Below are 15,708 nucleotides of genomic sequence, written 5' to 3'. Positions count from 1 at the left end.
GTGTTGACCCATTGCCTCCAAGTTGCCCAATTTTTCGCTTCAAAAAAGTTCAAATCAGAGGTGGCTCCAAACCGGACACGTTTTAGAGTGCACGTCAAATTCACTCTGGGTCTGAAATTAGGTAATTGCTATCGCTCCACGACGGCCAGTATAGAGTAACAATAAGCCTTGTGTGTGCTTCCATTAGTTTTGATTGGTATGCGGTGCTTTATTGGCGAGAGGCGAGCCGCTGTTTACCTGCGACAAGAAGTTGATTTTTCGAAAGTCGTAAAACTCAAGTCGCAGTGCGAAGCAACACGTCAAAAACTCACCTGCTTGATATGGCGCTTCTGGTCATCGCAGAGCCATGAAATTTTGGCTCGGAGTATAACACATAGTAGTCTCACTGTGACATATGTTTTCTAATCAAAATACCAAGAGAGAAAGTGAATATTGAGTCCGTTCCGGTTTGCAACCGGTGTCCTATTTGAAACCGTCCCCTCTACATGTCATGTACACGTGTAAACAGTAACTGCTACATGTACAGTCACTCCTATTTACGACACCCACTAGTTTAGAAGTACTACATTGCACTACATGTACATGTACATGTACATGTACATGACAAACGTCATGACGTCACTCGACTCGCCGCACGTGTGGGAATAAGAACGGTCTGGCTAGAATCAAAAATTTAAGAACTTTCCTAGGCTGCGCTCGAGCCCCTGCGTTCTTCGGCGCCCGATCTTACTGTAGTAGCCAAATATCAATGTATAACTGCAGAAAGGAATGAACCAGAGAAGATATTCTCTCCAGTTATTAGCTATATTACAGCGAAGATTCATTACACGCGATTGTATCGGATGTCCAGACACCAGTCAGGTGATCTCCCCCCCCCCCCCCTTCCCTCGCTTTGACGGTCCAGACTTTATTCTCCCCTGGCTTGGTGAGCGACCTGGGCAAAAGGTAGGGGTGGAATAGTAAATTGTTGGCGTTTCGTAATACCATACCTGACTCAAATGCAGAGAGGCAAATGAAAATCATAATAGTAATAATAGTAATAAAGGAGCCATAGCCTTTCCTGCCGATGACAACACAATACTTGCATAGGCTTATGAACCATGCTCTGCTGAAGGGCACAGAAAGGCCTGGTATTTAAAAAAAGACATGTGCTCCTGAAGAACCACATCAAACTGGAAAACACGTACAGTTCATTGGACAGCTCAACCCCCCCCCCCCCCCCACACACACACGGGTCGAGATTATCCAAGCCGTCACCATGGTCACTAGACCAAGCCCAGCGCTGCACGGCACTTGCATAGCAAACACTGGGCTGTGCAGTCAACTCGACACTATTCAGTTCACAACTACAGGCATTAAGTCTTATACTAGTCTAGCCTCACACTTCATCAAGACAGTCCCAGCGCTTAAAAATATATACAACAGCTTGCAATTCTCGCCACACATGACTAGATAAATATCACAGATAATATATCAACAATGCATTTGATGCAAGTCAAGGTGTCAGTCCTAAATTGAAACAAGATATCAAGCCCAGAAATATTGTCAGTACATGCCGGTAAGTAAGGCGCAAGAGAACACGGTCTGAAGTTACGTAGTCTCAGGCTCGGTTTGTATCCGATGAAAGCACTTTGAGGTAAAGTATACAAGGTGCAGGTGCAGTCCTGCATAAGCGGGCACTGGAGAGCAGGCCCCGGACATGGCTTAGTCCTCGGAGACTCTGTAAGAAATATCCTGGCAACAGCTCTGGGTAGTGAGCTTAAACAGCAGTGGGAATCAGTCTGTGTCCACGCCAAGAAGACGCCGGTACTGCTTGACCTCGTCTTCGGGGAAGATGATCACCATTGCATCATATAGCTTCTTGCACGTAGCATGCCCATCCTTGGCGATCCATAAACGAATCAGATGGTTCAGGTATAGCTCATCGGTCAATTGCCTTGTCCGATCAATACGAGCCTCCACGAGATTGCTCGCATTTCCACCGTGCTTGAGAAAGGGACGGAGAAGAACATCACTCATCAGGCGCATCTGCTCACCATTGAAGCATTCCCTGAGGTCATCGCACAGCCGCATTATTTCCAACGACGTCCAAATTGCAAGTTTCTTCTTTCTGGAGACAAAAAGGAGAGCAAACACACAACACGCAACACGCCAACAGCATGGCAAGGAGTCAAACAGGTGTGATTACTCACTCTATACAAAAGTATAACTCTTGACACGACGTAGATACATCCCCACACAACAGTGGCGTAGGATTGGAAGGGGGCAAATACCTGTTGGCGGATGTAGGGCTGAAAGTCGATGAACATGTTATGTGTGCAAGCGCAAGTGAGGAGCACTGAGACCAGCCAGTGCATATATGCACACAGCCCAGCCAGTACATACACTCAGATCGATTGTAGTCAGAGCTGATCCGGTATGGAATACAGTGCCGGATTCAGTCAGACGAGTACAGGCCACGCAGTGTCGACTCTATGAGATCTACAAGAAATGCGCGTACCACCTGCGTGAAACACAGTCACTTAGATCACCGCTGGGTCGCTTTTTCCTCGTAGCAAAAGTACATCAGTAGCCCCCGGGTTATGTACTCTCCGACTGTCTCTTGCTCGTAGCTGCTGATGAAGCTTTTTTGGGGGGGGGGGGGGCAGTTTCCTTCGAAATCTGAAAGGCAGGAGTACTTTTCTTTAGTCAGAGTCAGTTCTTCTCACTGCTGTGCCACAGATATGGTGCAGCATTCCAGAGAAGATCACTTTCCAGCAGAAATCTTCAAGGCAGTAGTTCTCGGCCCTCGGAGAGTGAAGATTGGATGGTACTTTGGACGTTGGGCTGTCAGTCAGATCTGCTTGTCCTGCGGTTCAGCTGCATGCGATCTCTCTGCATGTTCAACATGCATCCACAGCACTTTCATTATTCCTGTCCAGATTCGAGTACTGTACTCGGGCTTCACGATTGCTCCGTTAATGTCCATGTGCACGTACATGTACATCCGATGATGACGTAGAGTGAAGTACAGTAAAGTTATAAACAAATACAGCTCCCCGTAGAAGGATCACCGGTATACCGGTTCACGTACAACATGATCGTACACCAGTATACGAGCAATTCAGTCCCTGAAAGTAAGCCCCCCCCCCCCCCCCCCCCGGCTCAACCAAAACATCTTCCTAGGTTACTGCGTGACATGTACTAACGTTTTGCAACATCTGAAGAAGGGCTGAGGCTTCCTGCAGCTTCATCTGTCAAAGGAATTCGGGTGGACGCACCCATGCCCATAGCGCTGCACATCTGAACCAGTTCTGTTTTTTTGCAACACGCCAGTGTTTACGCAGCAGCAACCTAGGCATGTCGTGATTTGTTGTTTGTAACATCATGGAACCCCACAACTGCTCATTCCTTATCACAACAGGGCTCAGTACTGCCAGCCTCAGCATAGCATGAAAGTAGGCAGTGATTCTAGTGAAGATGTCAGGCCCCATGCACAGGCAGAATTTCAGTTCTACACTGATAGTATTCTTAAAATTATCTTCTCATGTATATCTATGACCTCAATCGATTCCAAATAGATTGTGGATTGCACGACTCGTATACACTTGACGGTTCAACAAAAGTGCCTGGATTACAACAAAATTCCGAAGCCACGATTATCGATTTTTGTGTGAGCGCATGACCGCGTGTGAGCTTGCAGCCTTGCATCCGTACTATGATCGTACTTTGTAGATGCCATACAGTTATTTTTGAGGATTGTTTAGTCTGTTGCACAATTCACAAAGAGTCACAAACGTTTGGTTGAAACAAACTTAAATCGTCTTGGGTGTTCCCAAACTGCCCCTCGGTAGAGCCGGAACGGCTATGCCTGTACCGCCCCATATCTAGTGAACGTAGCTTGCTGTTCACTACAGTATTTCAGTGAGGGAAAGCACAAAACTGAACAGTCCGATAAAATAATACAGGAAATTGTCCTGAAATTACGTACGTATCGAATCGGCGACCTCCGCTAGCACCGGGCGTCCTGTAATAGCTCATTCTGAACTAGGCCGAGGAGGTTGACAGCGAAGACTAAAGGCTTCCTTCGTCACCCCGCTCCAAGCCGGAGTCAGAGCATACCGCCTCCCACCGGGCCCAACGCCAAAACCAAAGGCAAGAACTGACTTGGTGCATGCATAATTATGGCTATGTATGCTTGCACAAGCCATCTTTTGTGAAAAAATGTTTGGTGACGTAAAGCTAGGTGCACCGGTGGTTGAGCAGTACAGTAGAGGCTAACTAGTTACTTGTAAGTAACTAACAGTTACTTTGTACTTGTAGACTAGATCGAGTACTACGGAGTAGTAGAGTCTCCTACAGTTGTAGACAGTACAGTACTCCGTAGACTGCATGCACTGAGTCGGCTGAATTTTTTAGAAATTAATTTTTAAAAAGAACAACACTAGCACTACATCACAAACTGACAAAGACAGTACTCAGTATAGTAGTACACTGTACAGTACATGACCTGGGCGGTCCTGGCAGTGGCATGCATACATTAATTTTGTATGCAGTAAATATTATTATGACCATGATGACTGAGTCTGCACGTACCTCCTTGTGTACTGTCATGGCTCATGTACCATATGCACATGTACAGTCAACTACTGTGTTACTTTGCGTATACAGTATAACGACACTCGCGGGGCATGAGAAAAGTGTCCTTATTCGTGAAGTGTCCTTATACACGTACCCGGGCCGAAGTCTCATTATAATAATAATGTATACAGGTGGAATGGACTTTGCTCTGGGCATGGAAACTCTGTCGTTATTCGCGAATTGTCGTTATATCCGCAGTCGACTGTATAATAATAATAATGGACATGGCGCATCGCGCTTATCGCACGAAAGACATTTTTTTACAGTTATCTCATGCCGGAGTAATATGACACTATCACTAGCGTCTGCCACCTTGGTATACCAGACATGGCGGTGGCCTGACACAAGCGAAACTTCCTAAGCTGGTTGTGTTCTTCAACACAATTGCAAAGCCGGTGGTAACGCGAATGTGTGAACTTTACGTTTATCACTAGTTTCTAAAAACAACAAAAATGCGTGGTGTATGGTGCTCTGTGACTTGTGCATGTGTGTAGACAATCAGTTGAACACATCAAAATTACACTACTATTATCTTTGATTCACTGTTCATGACATGCCTACAGCTACATGATGTAGCTTGTTTACAAAGACCGTCACAGTTCCCAGATCAAGCCTTTGCTGCATTAAAGCTGTTTTCCGTGGTTGGATTCACCCTCCCTTTCTTGTATTGGCTATGTATTATTATGTGCCATGAAGTAAAAAAAAAGAAGGAAATTATCGTCACATGATCCGTTCCCGAAGGGAACTCACGACGGCCGCTAACACCCGATAAACCCTAGCGACAGATGCAGCGCCTAACGGTGGGGGTGAGTGGGCAAGTCTCACAACCACTGGCACAAGTGCAGAAAACGACCCCATGAAGTGGAGACGATAAATAAAAATAAAATAAATCAGTCTAGCTTTCACCTGTTCACCGGTAACACAGTGTCATGTGAGACTTCTTCATCTCTTGTGTGTTCATTAAAAAACAGTGACCTTCATACGGGTAGCCAGTGCGGCATGTCGATATCCGCAGCAGCTGAATCACATCGTTTTAGCACATCCAACAAACTCTTGATATCTATGCTGCTTGTGGCTAAAACTCTACACCAGGGAGAGGAGAACGATTTACGCCAATAAGAATAGAAACATGCTACAAGCTACTTCAAGTAGGAATGACAAACCTACAAGAATTGTGGTCCGTGTAGGTGCCACACATAGTTAGTTTATTAGAAAGATGCCATGATGAATAACCAAAAAATCACGGTTCCAGCCGAGTTTTCCGCATCCATAGGAATGCGACCACCCTGTATGGATCAAGACGCAGATGCAGCCCCTTAGCGGTGGGAAGTGAGTAGATCAGACCCACCACAAAATAGTCAAAGCTGCATCCATGCTTCCCTCGATTACCAGGTCAACTTTATTAGTACAGCATAGAAGAGATCATGCCGCGTGCAGAGCGAATACCACACGAGGGGAGCACCGTCGGCAGACCGGGGTCACCCCCATTTGGACAGCTCAGCCAATGCACGGTGCATTTTAAGATTTTCCCGTATCCCACACGCATGCACACATACACGCGGGATATCAAGCTTGAAAGATTGTGCACTATACATAAGTAAATATTCCAGCAGCATGTTAATTTCACAGTTCCTTTCAAGTGCTAGGAAGAGAAATTACGAGTGGCAAGGACGTCTATGTGGTCCATTCCATCTCTTTCGATTGCAAGCCAAACTAGATATCATCGAATCAACATGCACTGCTAATACTTCGTACTAATGCCACAACTACTAATTAGCTAATGTCGGCATCGCTCTTATGAAAATTAAAATTATATTGATGATAATGGCCCCAGCACTGGCGATAATTGGCCTGGTGATATCTTAATTTTTGCGCTAAGCCATAGAACAATTAATAGAACGGAAGGTTTCGACGTCCTTAATAGTTTATACCGTGAATAGATACGGCAGATTTGGCAGGCAAGTCGTGCAGCACTCATGCTGTGCTAGGTGAGTGGGAAAACGTAGGTGCACTCGAGTGCCTGCCCCTCTCTCTCTCTCTCTCTCTCTCTCTCTCTCTCTCTCTCTCTCTCTCTTTCTCTTTCTCTCTCTCTCTGTCTCTCTCTCTCTCTTACTATCTGCTTCTATTTCTCTCCAAGTCTCTGTCTCTCTTCCCTTGCCAACATCGGAAGGTCCACAACTAAACCTTCAATGACTTCATCCATCGAAGAAATGGCTCTCAACTAAACTCTCAACACTGGGTTAGCATTGATCGGTCGAATTTTGCAGAGCTGGACAGAAAAGAAAGAATGAAACAGTGGAAATACTCTGTCACGCAAACATCCCCAACATATCCACATGATGTTGTGCACAGGATATCCATCACGTGGAGGACCATGGAAGTGGTGGAAAGTGCTGGACAAGACCACTCAACCTTCGCCTTGCTAACTGACTTCAATCTTTGGCAGTCATTTCACATATCTGGATATGCCACTGTAGGAACACAGCATCAGTGGATACATCGGCATTCCATGCCACGTGTGATCTGAACTAACTTACTTGATAATGACTTTGACTTTGGGTGCAATGCCTGGATTGATCTTCTCGATGATGTTTAGAAGATGTTGGCAGGTAGGTTTGGACTTGCTAGTCATGTAGTACGCGAGAACACCAGGAACGTTGTCGAGTTCAGCCCTGCCCTTCTCGTTGTCCCGAATCCATCTTGTCACAATGTTGCGAAAATTATGCACCGGATCGTCGACCGCCTTCACAGCATGACGTGCTAAATCCTCTGCAAGGTGCACAGCAAGACAACATACACAGGCACATTCACGAATTAGCCAAAGAAACAAGTGTACAGCCACACAGAGAGACAAACGGACACCGAGACGTTAGGTCGGATATGCAAGTACGAATAAAGTCTTCGACGACAGTATTGGATGGTTACATCACATTCATACATTTCAAGAACTGCTTCATTACTGTTAAACAGGCCCGCAGGTTGGTTGGAACATTCTTTTTCACTTTGCCAGAAACACAGGAATTGTTGCTTTGCTGTATGGTCTCATTTCTTCCTTTGGCCAAAAGACAGAACGAGAGGGCTTGAAAGCCCAGGGGCCCTCTCTATACTTTCTTTTTACTTACATTGTAGGTCATCATGTGTGTTACTCGAATTTATTCAAGTAGAAATGTGTTTTGCAATACAAAAACAAGCACCCGATAATCGTATTGCAAAGACGTTTCAAATGTAGGGTAACTGACTGCAATATTTCCATTTGGTATATCAGGACATTCAGAGGAAATTTACAGATGCATTAGTAACTGAAGCATAGGTTGGGACTTTGGAATGCAGCTGCCGAAAATGCATGTCTTACCACAGCTAGCTGAGGATAAATGTTTCTCTATGGATCTACCAAACTCCTCCACATCAAGAAGCCACGTCAACTCCATCTCCCTGCATTCCAAACAAAATACACGCCAGTGAGCAAAAAGAGCACTTGATCCGTCCATCTCTAGACTGTTGAGTACCAAGCAGTGACCATCACTGCCACGGAGCGATTGGCAGAGTAGTTCAGGTCCCCAATAACTGTGAAAACATTACATCTACTATGCTATGCACAGATATACTTCAAACTAGACTTACATGTTTGGACGACCTCGGCGAAGCACATCCACTCCTGACGGTACACATTCGGAAGAGTCTGCATGATCGCTCTTATCCTGAAGCGACTCTGCATGAAGAGGAGTCAAGATAGCAACGCCATACTTGATTGCTTAGTACCGCAAAGACACATCCAGATCCACAGACAACAAGTTGTCTGCAGGTGCTTTGCCAGTATATGTGTGGGGGGGGGGGGGACAGGAGTTTGCAAGACAGCTTTAGGAAACGCAGTTGGCAGTATCCGTGCAGTACCAGAAGCGCGACACGTGCGTCTACCTAGGAGAGAAGAGAAGAGATTCAGAAATACTCCTGAAAGAAGACTCACCCGACTAGTGAACTTCCCGAAGGCCGACACCCCCCCCCCCCAAAAAAAAAGAATTATTTCCAGGTGGACTTTATGATATTCATTGGTTTGAGGGAAAGACACAAACGGGAAAAGTCTGAAGAAAAAATTGACTGTCACCAGGCGCGTGCTCGGCGATGGGCACGGGGGGCACGTGCACCCCCCAAAAATTTTCAATCTGGGTAATTGCAATTGTAATGTATGCAAATATGCTCTAAAATTCAAGAAAGGTTGCAAAGAAATTGTAGAAAATTGCCGGGGGGGCTCCCCTCGGCTCCCCCCTAGTTGGGGGGGGGGGGGCTGAGCACGCCCCTGGTCACCACCAGGACTCGAACTTAATGAGATCCCACATATAAGCTCACAAAACCACAGTAGGGGAGTAAGGACAAGGTGCATAGCAAGTGCGCCGATGGTATCTGTCTCACTCACCCATTCACACTCAAGTACACATGCATGCACAAACACACATGCACGCACAAACACACATGCACGAACATACACACATGCATACACCCACCACATATATATACACGTACACACACGTACACACCTTTACTAAGATCGTACAGTTCACTTCCGGCAGCTATATCCTTGGGCGGGCAGCTGTCAAGCTCATTAATGCCTGTAGGTTGCACTGCGGTGAATGTGGTATCATTTCCTGGCGTTGCCCCGGCTGCTGGTTATGCAGAGAAGAAGGAAAAGGTGATATGCACACCATAGTACCATACAGACACTTCAATGCAGCAGTATATGTATATTATGCTACAGTACTGGTTTAACCCTTTGTGGACTAAATTCAATGTATGTGGAGAATTGTGCCCTCAAATTTTTCCCTTGAATCGGACATAACTTTAGTTTCCCGGGGACAATTGTCATCATCTTGGGCATCCTGGAAATCCCCTGACGGGAAGAACAATTAAGCGTGTGCCACGGTGTGACATGCTTTGTTAGGTGAGTTTAGATTTATACTCGACCTGAGAACACCGGGCAAAGCTGTTCCTCAACCGAACGGACTCCGCAACCGGCCATTTCTACAATCAATGTGTACATGCAACGTCATGCATGCATCTCTGGCCAGTCTCAGTGACGTCGTCACAGGAATGCGGTGTCCTGTACAACTTGCCGTGATCAGGACATAAGAGTACAGCTGAATACATAGCTCTATGCACACCTCAAAGCAGCACAGCTTTAATGTGTGCATAGATAGATAGATATTTTTACCATCATTTTACAGTATTGCGCTCCTCGACATTTGTCTTCTTGAGCACTCTCGGTAGGCTGCTCTAGTGCTGCTGCATTACGCATTGCCCGCTTCTTTTAGTAGGTAGAGCACTCTGGCGCTAGATGGACGAGCTATCTTAATGTCTGTGATGCCTCCTTTGCACCATGGCTGGTAGCTCGACTTGCTTTTAAAAAGCTCGTAGCTGTACTGATGAGGCCTTTATGGCTGAAACAGCTTGCTGTCCACAGCATTGGGCACCATAACATTATGGTATTTCCGCTGTGATAACAGGCAACAGTCGTAGCCAGTGTGGATGAATACACATTACAGTACACGCACATCTCTTTTATTCAGACCTCGAAGTAAGTTAGTTAGTGTCATATGCGAGATCTCTGGCTCTTCCCCATTGAAACGTACCCATGATTACCCAATCATGTATGTGGTTACTGACATTAAATTTCTAAAATTTATGAGCGGTGCCCGTTATGGTACGCGGTTCCGGAGAGATCTGAGTGCACCTTACCTTGCACAGGAGGTGGGACAGGTCTTCTGAGCAGTTCGGCTAAGTGCTTTTGATTCGATTCTTTAAGGGAATCGATGAGCTTGTCCAGAACGCTCGCGTCCGCAGCGACTTTACGTTCAAGGTATTCAAGTAACACACGTGCAGCGTCCGTTCTGCCCAGATTTTTCATTGCAGCGTGTGTCCTGTCCACGGCTGCGCCTGGCACCACTACTTCTCGATGTACCAGTTGGTCGAGAAAGAGAATAGGGCTGAGATCTTGTATTAGACCATCTCGCGCTAAAGTCAGCTTTCTGCATGCTTCATTTCCAGACGCCATCATGACATGCGGCTAGTGCAGGGACCCTTGCTTGATTCGGACGGAAAGCAAGGGGTATCGAGGCAGCAAGAAAACCGGCGTAGCTGTAGCGTAGGTGCTAGCGCTACTTTCACCTCTACTCACCTACTAGTACTAGTAGTAGTACTAGTAGTAGTACTACCCCAGAATTAGAACTAAAAGTCTGAACAGACTGAAGTCAAGAAGTAGACTTTAATTATTTGCAGTTTGTGTAAAAGACTCCCGACCCCGCGCTTGAAAATAATGCGAAAATTATTGACACCGCGCCGATTCATGTCATGTCGATCGATGTCCAGCGCGCGCGCGAGTGCATGCATGCATCTCATGCATGAAAGACCTCGATCGACGCCTCATTTCAAAAAATAATTTCCCCTCTCGACAAAACTTCGGGATTTTTATAATAACGGACCGTGCATGACCAAACATAGACTATTATTAGTAATATTAGTATCTGAAATAGACCTGTTGAATGGTAGATCTACTGAGTTTGTGTTCGTTGATCGTTGTTGGACGTTGCCGTGTAACTGTGTCTTTTGTTTAAACTCCACTAACTGGCTGGCTAACTCGAGATGAGCGGTGCTAGAGGCGGTCAGAATCCTCGCTTCGATGCGTAAGTTTGCACGGTGTTTGTGTTGATGGGCCATTGGCATTGGATCTCTTACCAGGTTGGCTAGTGTGAGACTGGGAAGCTGGTGCGGAGTAGCGAGCGCACAGCATAAATTACCGTACTGACTGCTGTCCCAACTAGAACAGTACATTTGTTAAGTTTAGAAGGGGTCAGATCTGTACTACTATTGGAGACTGTTTTAATATTGGAGATGCGCACTTATGGATAAATAGTATTTTTATTTGTGGTCCCATCGGCCTCTTTATACTTGTGCAGCTGCATTGTTGAGCTTCCGATGTAAAATAAATAGTAATAAAAATATTTGCGATCCGGCTGGTAAAATGGGTCAGAAACGTCACGATACTAACTAGTTATTGATCACGGAACACAGGGACGCGTTCCAACTGCACAAGCAATTTTGAGACTCACGAGAGTATACAAACTGACATCTGATGATAAGATAGTTCACCTATGCTTCTCACTCCACATACACCGGCATACAACTAGACACAGATAGCGGAGGCAGGAGCACACAACGTGAGGGGTAGTAGGCCGCAGCCAAATGTGAACGGGATTGCAGACAAACACTAGGAGCAACAATAAGGGAACAGGGCCCCAGGAGTAAAGAATGAATACACTTGGCTAACAGAAATAGGCCAGGATAAACACCGCTTGGGACCGTCAGATAAATTTATCTGGACTGAGCCAGCTGGGAATATCCCTCGCGCCGACGTGCGCATGAATGAGGGAAAAACCGAGTGTACAGCCCCAAGTGGCAACACTGCATCGCGGTGCAAGGCACAGCCTGGCACATCATATCCACAGCAAAGATAGAAACCGGGGGGGGGGGGGGGGGGGGAGGTGTATAGACATGAAGGGTGGGAGGGCGGGGATACTGGTGAGACTAAAAAATTAACTGAAGAAGTCAGCAAAAAAGAACAAAAGAAGAAAAAACATCACGCCATATTTGCAAGAGGAAAAAAATGTTACGCGAGAAATAATAACCTCTGAAATGTTAGGTGTTTGGGATTTGTGCCGCATAGCAACAAGAGTGCACAAACCTCAAGAGTGTGCAACTCCGCTTGGCTGGGCCCACGGTGCCATTTTTGTTGACGTCACATTGAGGCTTTTGTGCAGAGCATGAGCAATACCGTACGAGACATGCACTGCGAGTCTGTGGCATCGTGAACTTGGCAAGGTTTCCATAAACTTGCACTGTGAGCGTGGTAAAAAGCTACAGTAGCTGGAGAACAAGTTGTCGCCTTCCAGCATATGCGTTGCGCTACATGCGTCAACGGTTTTGAATAATGTGACGTCAACAAAAAAACTGGCTGGCACGTGCGAAACTTCCTAAGCTGGTTGCGCGTCTCGGCAAATATTTGTAGCGGGCGGTAACGGGAATGTGCAATCTTTTCTTCCCTTTACTTTGAAACTGCCGACCAGGGTGTGTGTCAAGAGTTCCATGCTAACAGAGGTAAAATATAACAAGAAAATGTTCACTTCGTGTTCAGTGGTTGCCCTTGTAGATTAAAAATTCCAAAATGAGTGTTGGACCTATCGTGCTGTGTTCGGATAATGGACACAACGGATTAACTGCACCACCCGTAGTGTGGGATACCGACTGTTCCTCGAAAACAACTTCACCGAACGACAGTTCACCGAACGACGTGACACCGAAAGACGGTTCGCAGAATGCATTCTACACCGACAGACCAATTCACCGAAAACCTGTCTCACCGAAACCAGGTTCACAGTGAGCCATCACATCGAACGTCATTTCGCAGAATTTTACACCACACCGAACGATCCTTTCACCGAAATTGGCACTATTTCCCTCACGCACATGTACATCGAAAAATGTGCAAAGTTTAGCTGTCTTTGGCTGAAATTTCCACATGTTGAAATTCATGGATGCTATTCTCGGTGTTTTTATCTTATTTTTGTGAATCCTTCCCGGAAGCAAATGCTGGTCTTTATACATTCGTGTAATTGCTCAGCGTTATTTGCAATAATAATAATAATAAAATTAATTTTCACCTGTTGCAAAATATATTTCTGGCACATCCAAGCTGCAGGTCTTGCAAATCGCAACTGTCAAGACACTGAGTTTGAGCTGAAGCTCAAGTCCATTGCTGCGCTCGCGATCGCACCCTTGGATCAAGTAGTCAACTGCTTTGAGCATCTCGTAAAAACTTCTCTCCTGAAGCGAAAGATGTATTGACCTATTTTGAAACGTACTGCATCGAAACACTAAGGGCTTATAGTGGTAGATGAACACCACGCTTTCTACATGATCGGTGGAATGTCAGTGACTGGACAACAGCTGGAACGCACCGCACAAACAACCCTCAAGGGGCTTGGCAATTGTTGGCGTCGTCGGTTTGCGTCAGTCGTCAATTGTCCCCACCCGAATATCTGGACATGCATCGACAGTCTGGTAAAGGAGGAGCGGGGCATGCTCTGAAAGCTGGAACAACTGGTTGCGGGGAATACTGGACCAAAGCCGCGACAGCGCTATTCTCGAATCGACCAACGGTTATGCAACTTCATAACTACTTTCCCCATTCAAACCGAAGCCGGGTTCCTAAGAGGAAAATTCTCAGGAAATGCACATAATTTGGCCTTATTTGTCGATCCTCGAGAATCGGAGACCGGCAGAACTTTTCGGTATTAAAATTATATGCATGTTGAACTAAACTTCAACGTTGAATTGGTTTGTTTCTTTATTTTTTCCATTTTTTGCGTGCAATATCCAATGATGATGACATAAAATTGTGAGCACCAAAGGTGTTGTTCGTGACTGGGTTCTATTCTGTGAACGGGTCATACGGTCAAAGAGACATATGTGAAATGTCTTTCGGTGTGGGGACCTCTGTGGGGATGTGATTTCGGTGAGTTGTCTCTGCGGTGAGGCATGAATTTCGGTGAAATGACGTGCAGTCAACTTCGCTTATAACGACTGCGGATATAACGACAATTCGCGAATAACGACATAATTTTCATGCCCAGAGCAAAGTCCCATCCAACTGTGACACGTATAATGAGACTTCGGGTACAACAAGACATCGCGAATAAGGACACTTTTCTGATGCCCCGCCGAGTGTCGTCATAAGCGAAGTTGACTGTACTGTGAATCATCGTTCGAGGTAGAGTCGTTCGGTGAACTGTCGTTCTGTGAACTGTCGTTCTGTGAACTGTCATTCTGTGAACTGGTTTTCGGCAATCCGTGGTAGACCCGAGTAACTCAAGAAGCCAGTAAAACACACTCAACCCCTTGTGATGTGCCTTTCTTTCTCTGGTGATAGGGATAAGAAGCTGGCACTATGGTCGCAGCGAGATCTGATGAGACTGCAAGACTGCCTGATGGAGCTCATTGACGGGGCTGAGATGCGCCTGGTCTCTGAGTATCTCATCTCGCCATTCATCGTTTCCGGTGGACGTGCAAACATCCTCGTCGAGAACCGACTTCCTCGCTCACGGCAGCTGACAGATGCTGTGTTCCTTACAGAGATGTTAAAGGTTTGGATGGATAGAGACGGCAATGCGACTTTGGAGAAGCTGTGTGGAGCAATAGAGCAAATCATGATCGAAGATAAGGGGAGAGCAAGACAATGCCGACGTCACTTAGGCCTTTGAGGAGTACCACGCCAGTCACCATCTTGATGATGGTTTGTGCCTAGGGTGCTACTCCTGTACAGTGCTCTGTGCGGCATTGTACTTTTGATCTTCATGATTGTATGTCCATATAGGCGAAAAGACTTGACCTGATTTACCGGATGCGTTCAGACTTGCAGCCAGATAATATGTCAGGTGCATGGTTAATTGTAGAGGTTCACCAGTGATCATCATAATCACGAGTATGGCAATGCTCTCTACCATAATAATTGATAGTGGTCGATGGTCGTGAAGCAAATCCTGTTGTAAATAAACATGTTGCATGCTTAGCTGCATTACTATGAAGTATTTTCAGCCAAATTCCTTTGATATTCTAGTACATTTTCGACTTAGGATAGTTTTTTTTAAATTAACAGTGCTTCCATTAATTATACGTGTGCAACCTGCCGCTGATGACGATGCTTAAATAGCATCTCCTCACTCTAGGAATTCTTGCAAGCTGGTGTTGCCGTACCACATTTTTTTTGTCTCAGCACAAAGAGTATTTTCAATAGGTCTTTATCTTCATCTGAGCACACGTTTTGCACTCTAGTTTGCAGGCGCGTGCCCCGTATGGGTGCCCGGAACCCCCCTTTTTCGCTCAAAATGCAGGATTTTGCTTCATTTTTTGAAAATTATCCCGGGGGAGGCCCCCCTTGAAGGGCACCGGCGCACGCGCCTGGTTTGGTTGGATAAAATTGTGAACCCAGGGCACCCCTAGCCCTCAGGGCCCTGTCTTTTCTTCTGCTACGAAATGCATTTTGCA

General features: G+C 45.9%; 2 protein-coding genes and 1 long non-coding RNA gene across 4 annotated transcripts; 1 reads left to right on the top strand and 2 right to left on the bottom strand.

Moving 5' to 3' along the window:
* Nucleotides 1–1,355: 1,355 nt before the first annotated feature.
* On the bottom strand, nucleotides 1,356–4,149 carry LOC135808553 (uncharacterized). The gene is made up of 2 exons (XM_065321762.1): nucleotides 3,971–4,149; nucleotides 1,356–2,110 (listed from the first exon to the last, which is right to left on the bottom strand). The coding sequence occupies exons 1-2, from the start codon at nucleotides 4,018–4,020 to the stop codon at nucleotides 1,777–1,779; spliced, it is 384 nt and encodes a 127-aa protein (XP_065177834.1). The 5' UTR covers nucleotides 4,021–4,149; the 3' UTR covers nucleotides 1,356–1,776.
* Nucleotides 4,150–6,186: 2,037 nt separating this feature from the next.
* Nucleotides 6,187–10,802, bottom strand: LOC135808552 (uncharacterized). 2 transcript variants are annotated; one of them, XM_065321760.1, is made up of 6 exons: nucleotides 10,348–10,802; nucleotides 9,153–9,278; nucleotides 8,242–8,329; nucleotides 7,973–8,052; nucleotides 7,158–7,389; nucleotides 6,187–6,889 (listed from the first exon to the last, which is right to left on the bottom strand). In XM_065321760.1, exons 1-6 carry the CDS (start codon nucleotides 10,664–10,666, stop codon nucleotides 6,850–6,852), a joined length of 885 nt encoding a protein of 294 aa, XP_065177832.1. In that variant the 5' UTR covers nucleotides 10,667–10,802; the 3' UTR covers nucleotides 6,187–6,849. The 2 variants fall into 2 exon arrangements, with proteins under 2 accessions (XP_065177832.1, XP_065177833.1); XM_065321761.1 differs by having other exon boundaries at nucleotides 9,153–9,275; nucleotides 10,348–10,801.
* Nucleotides 10,803–11,099: 297 nt separating this feature from the next.
* On the top strand, nucleotides 11,100–15,475 carry LOC135808551 (uncharacterized). Its single transcript, XR_010552091.1, has 2 exons — nucleotides 11,100–11,291; nucleotides 14,594–15,475. It is a non-coding gene; the product is annotated as an uncharacterized LOC135808551 (long non-coding RNA).
* The last annotated feature ends 233 nt before the right edge of the window (nucleotides 15,476–15,708 follow it).

This window comes from Sycon ciliatum, chromosome 2, assembly GCF_964019385.1.
Source record: "Sycon ciliatum chromosome 2, ocSycCili1.1, whole genome shotgun sequence".
Lineage (NCBI taxonomy): Eukaryota > Metazoa > Porifera > Calcarea > Leucosolenida > Sycettidae > Sycon > Sycon ciliatum.
This window is presented reverse-complemented; position numbering and strand designations above follow the sequence as displayed.

What these genes read in the sequence shown, in the direction of transcription:
- LOC135808552 (XM_065321760.1), bottom strand. Translation starts at nt 10,666, where the DNA reads ATGATGGCGTCTGGAAATGAAGCATGCAGAAAGCTGACTTTAGCGCGA. An exon ending in ACTGTACGATCTTAGTAAAG is followed by an intron (nt 8,330 to 9,152) that starts GTGTGTACGTGT and finishes CTCTTCATGCAG; the next exon opens with AGTCGCTTCAGGATAAGAGC. An exon ending in CGCCGAGGTCGTCCAAACAT is followed by an intron (nt 8,053 to 8,241) that starts GTAAGTCTAGTT and finishes TTTGGAATGCAG; the next exon opens with GGAGATGGAGTTGACGTGGC.
- LOC135808553 (XM_065321762.1), bottom strand. Translation starts at nt 4,020, where the DNA reads ATGAGCTATTACAGGACGCCCGGTGCTAGCGGAGGTCGCCGATTCGAT. An exon ending in GGAGGTCGCCGATTCGATAC is followed by an intron (nt 2,111 to 3,970) that starts GTACGTAATTTC and finishes TTTTGTCTCCAG; the next exon opens with AAAGAAGAAACTTGCAATTT.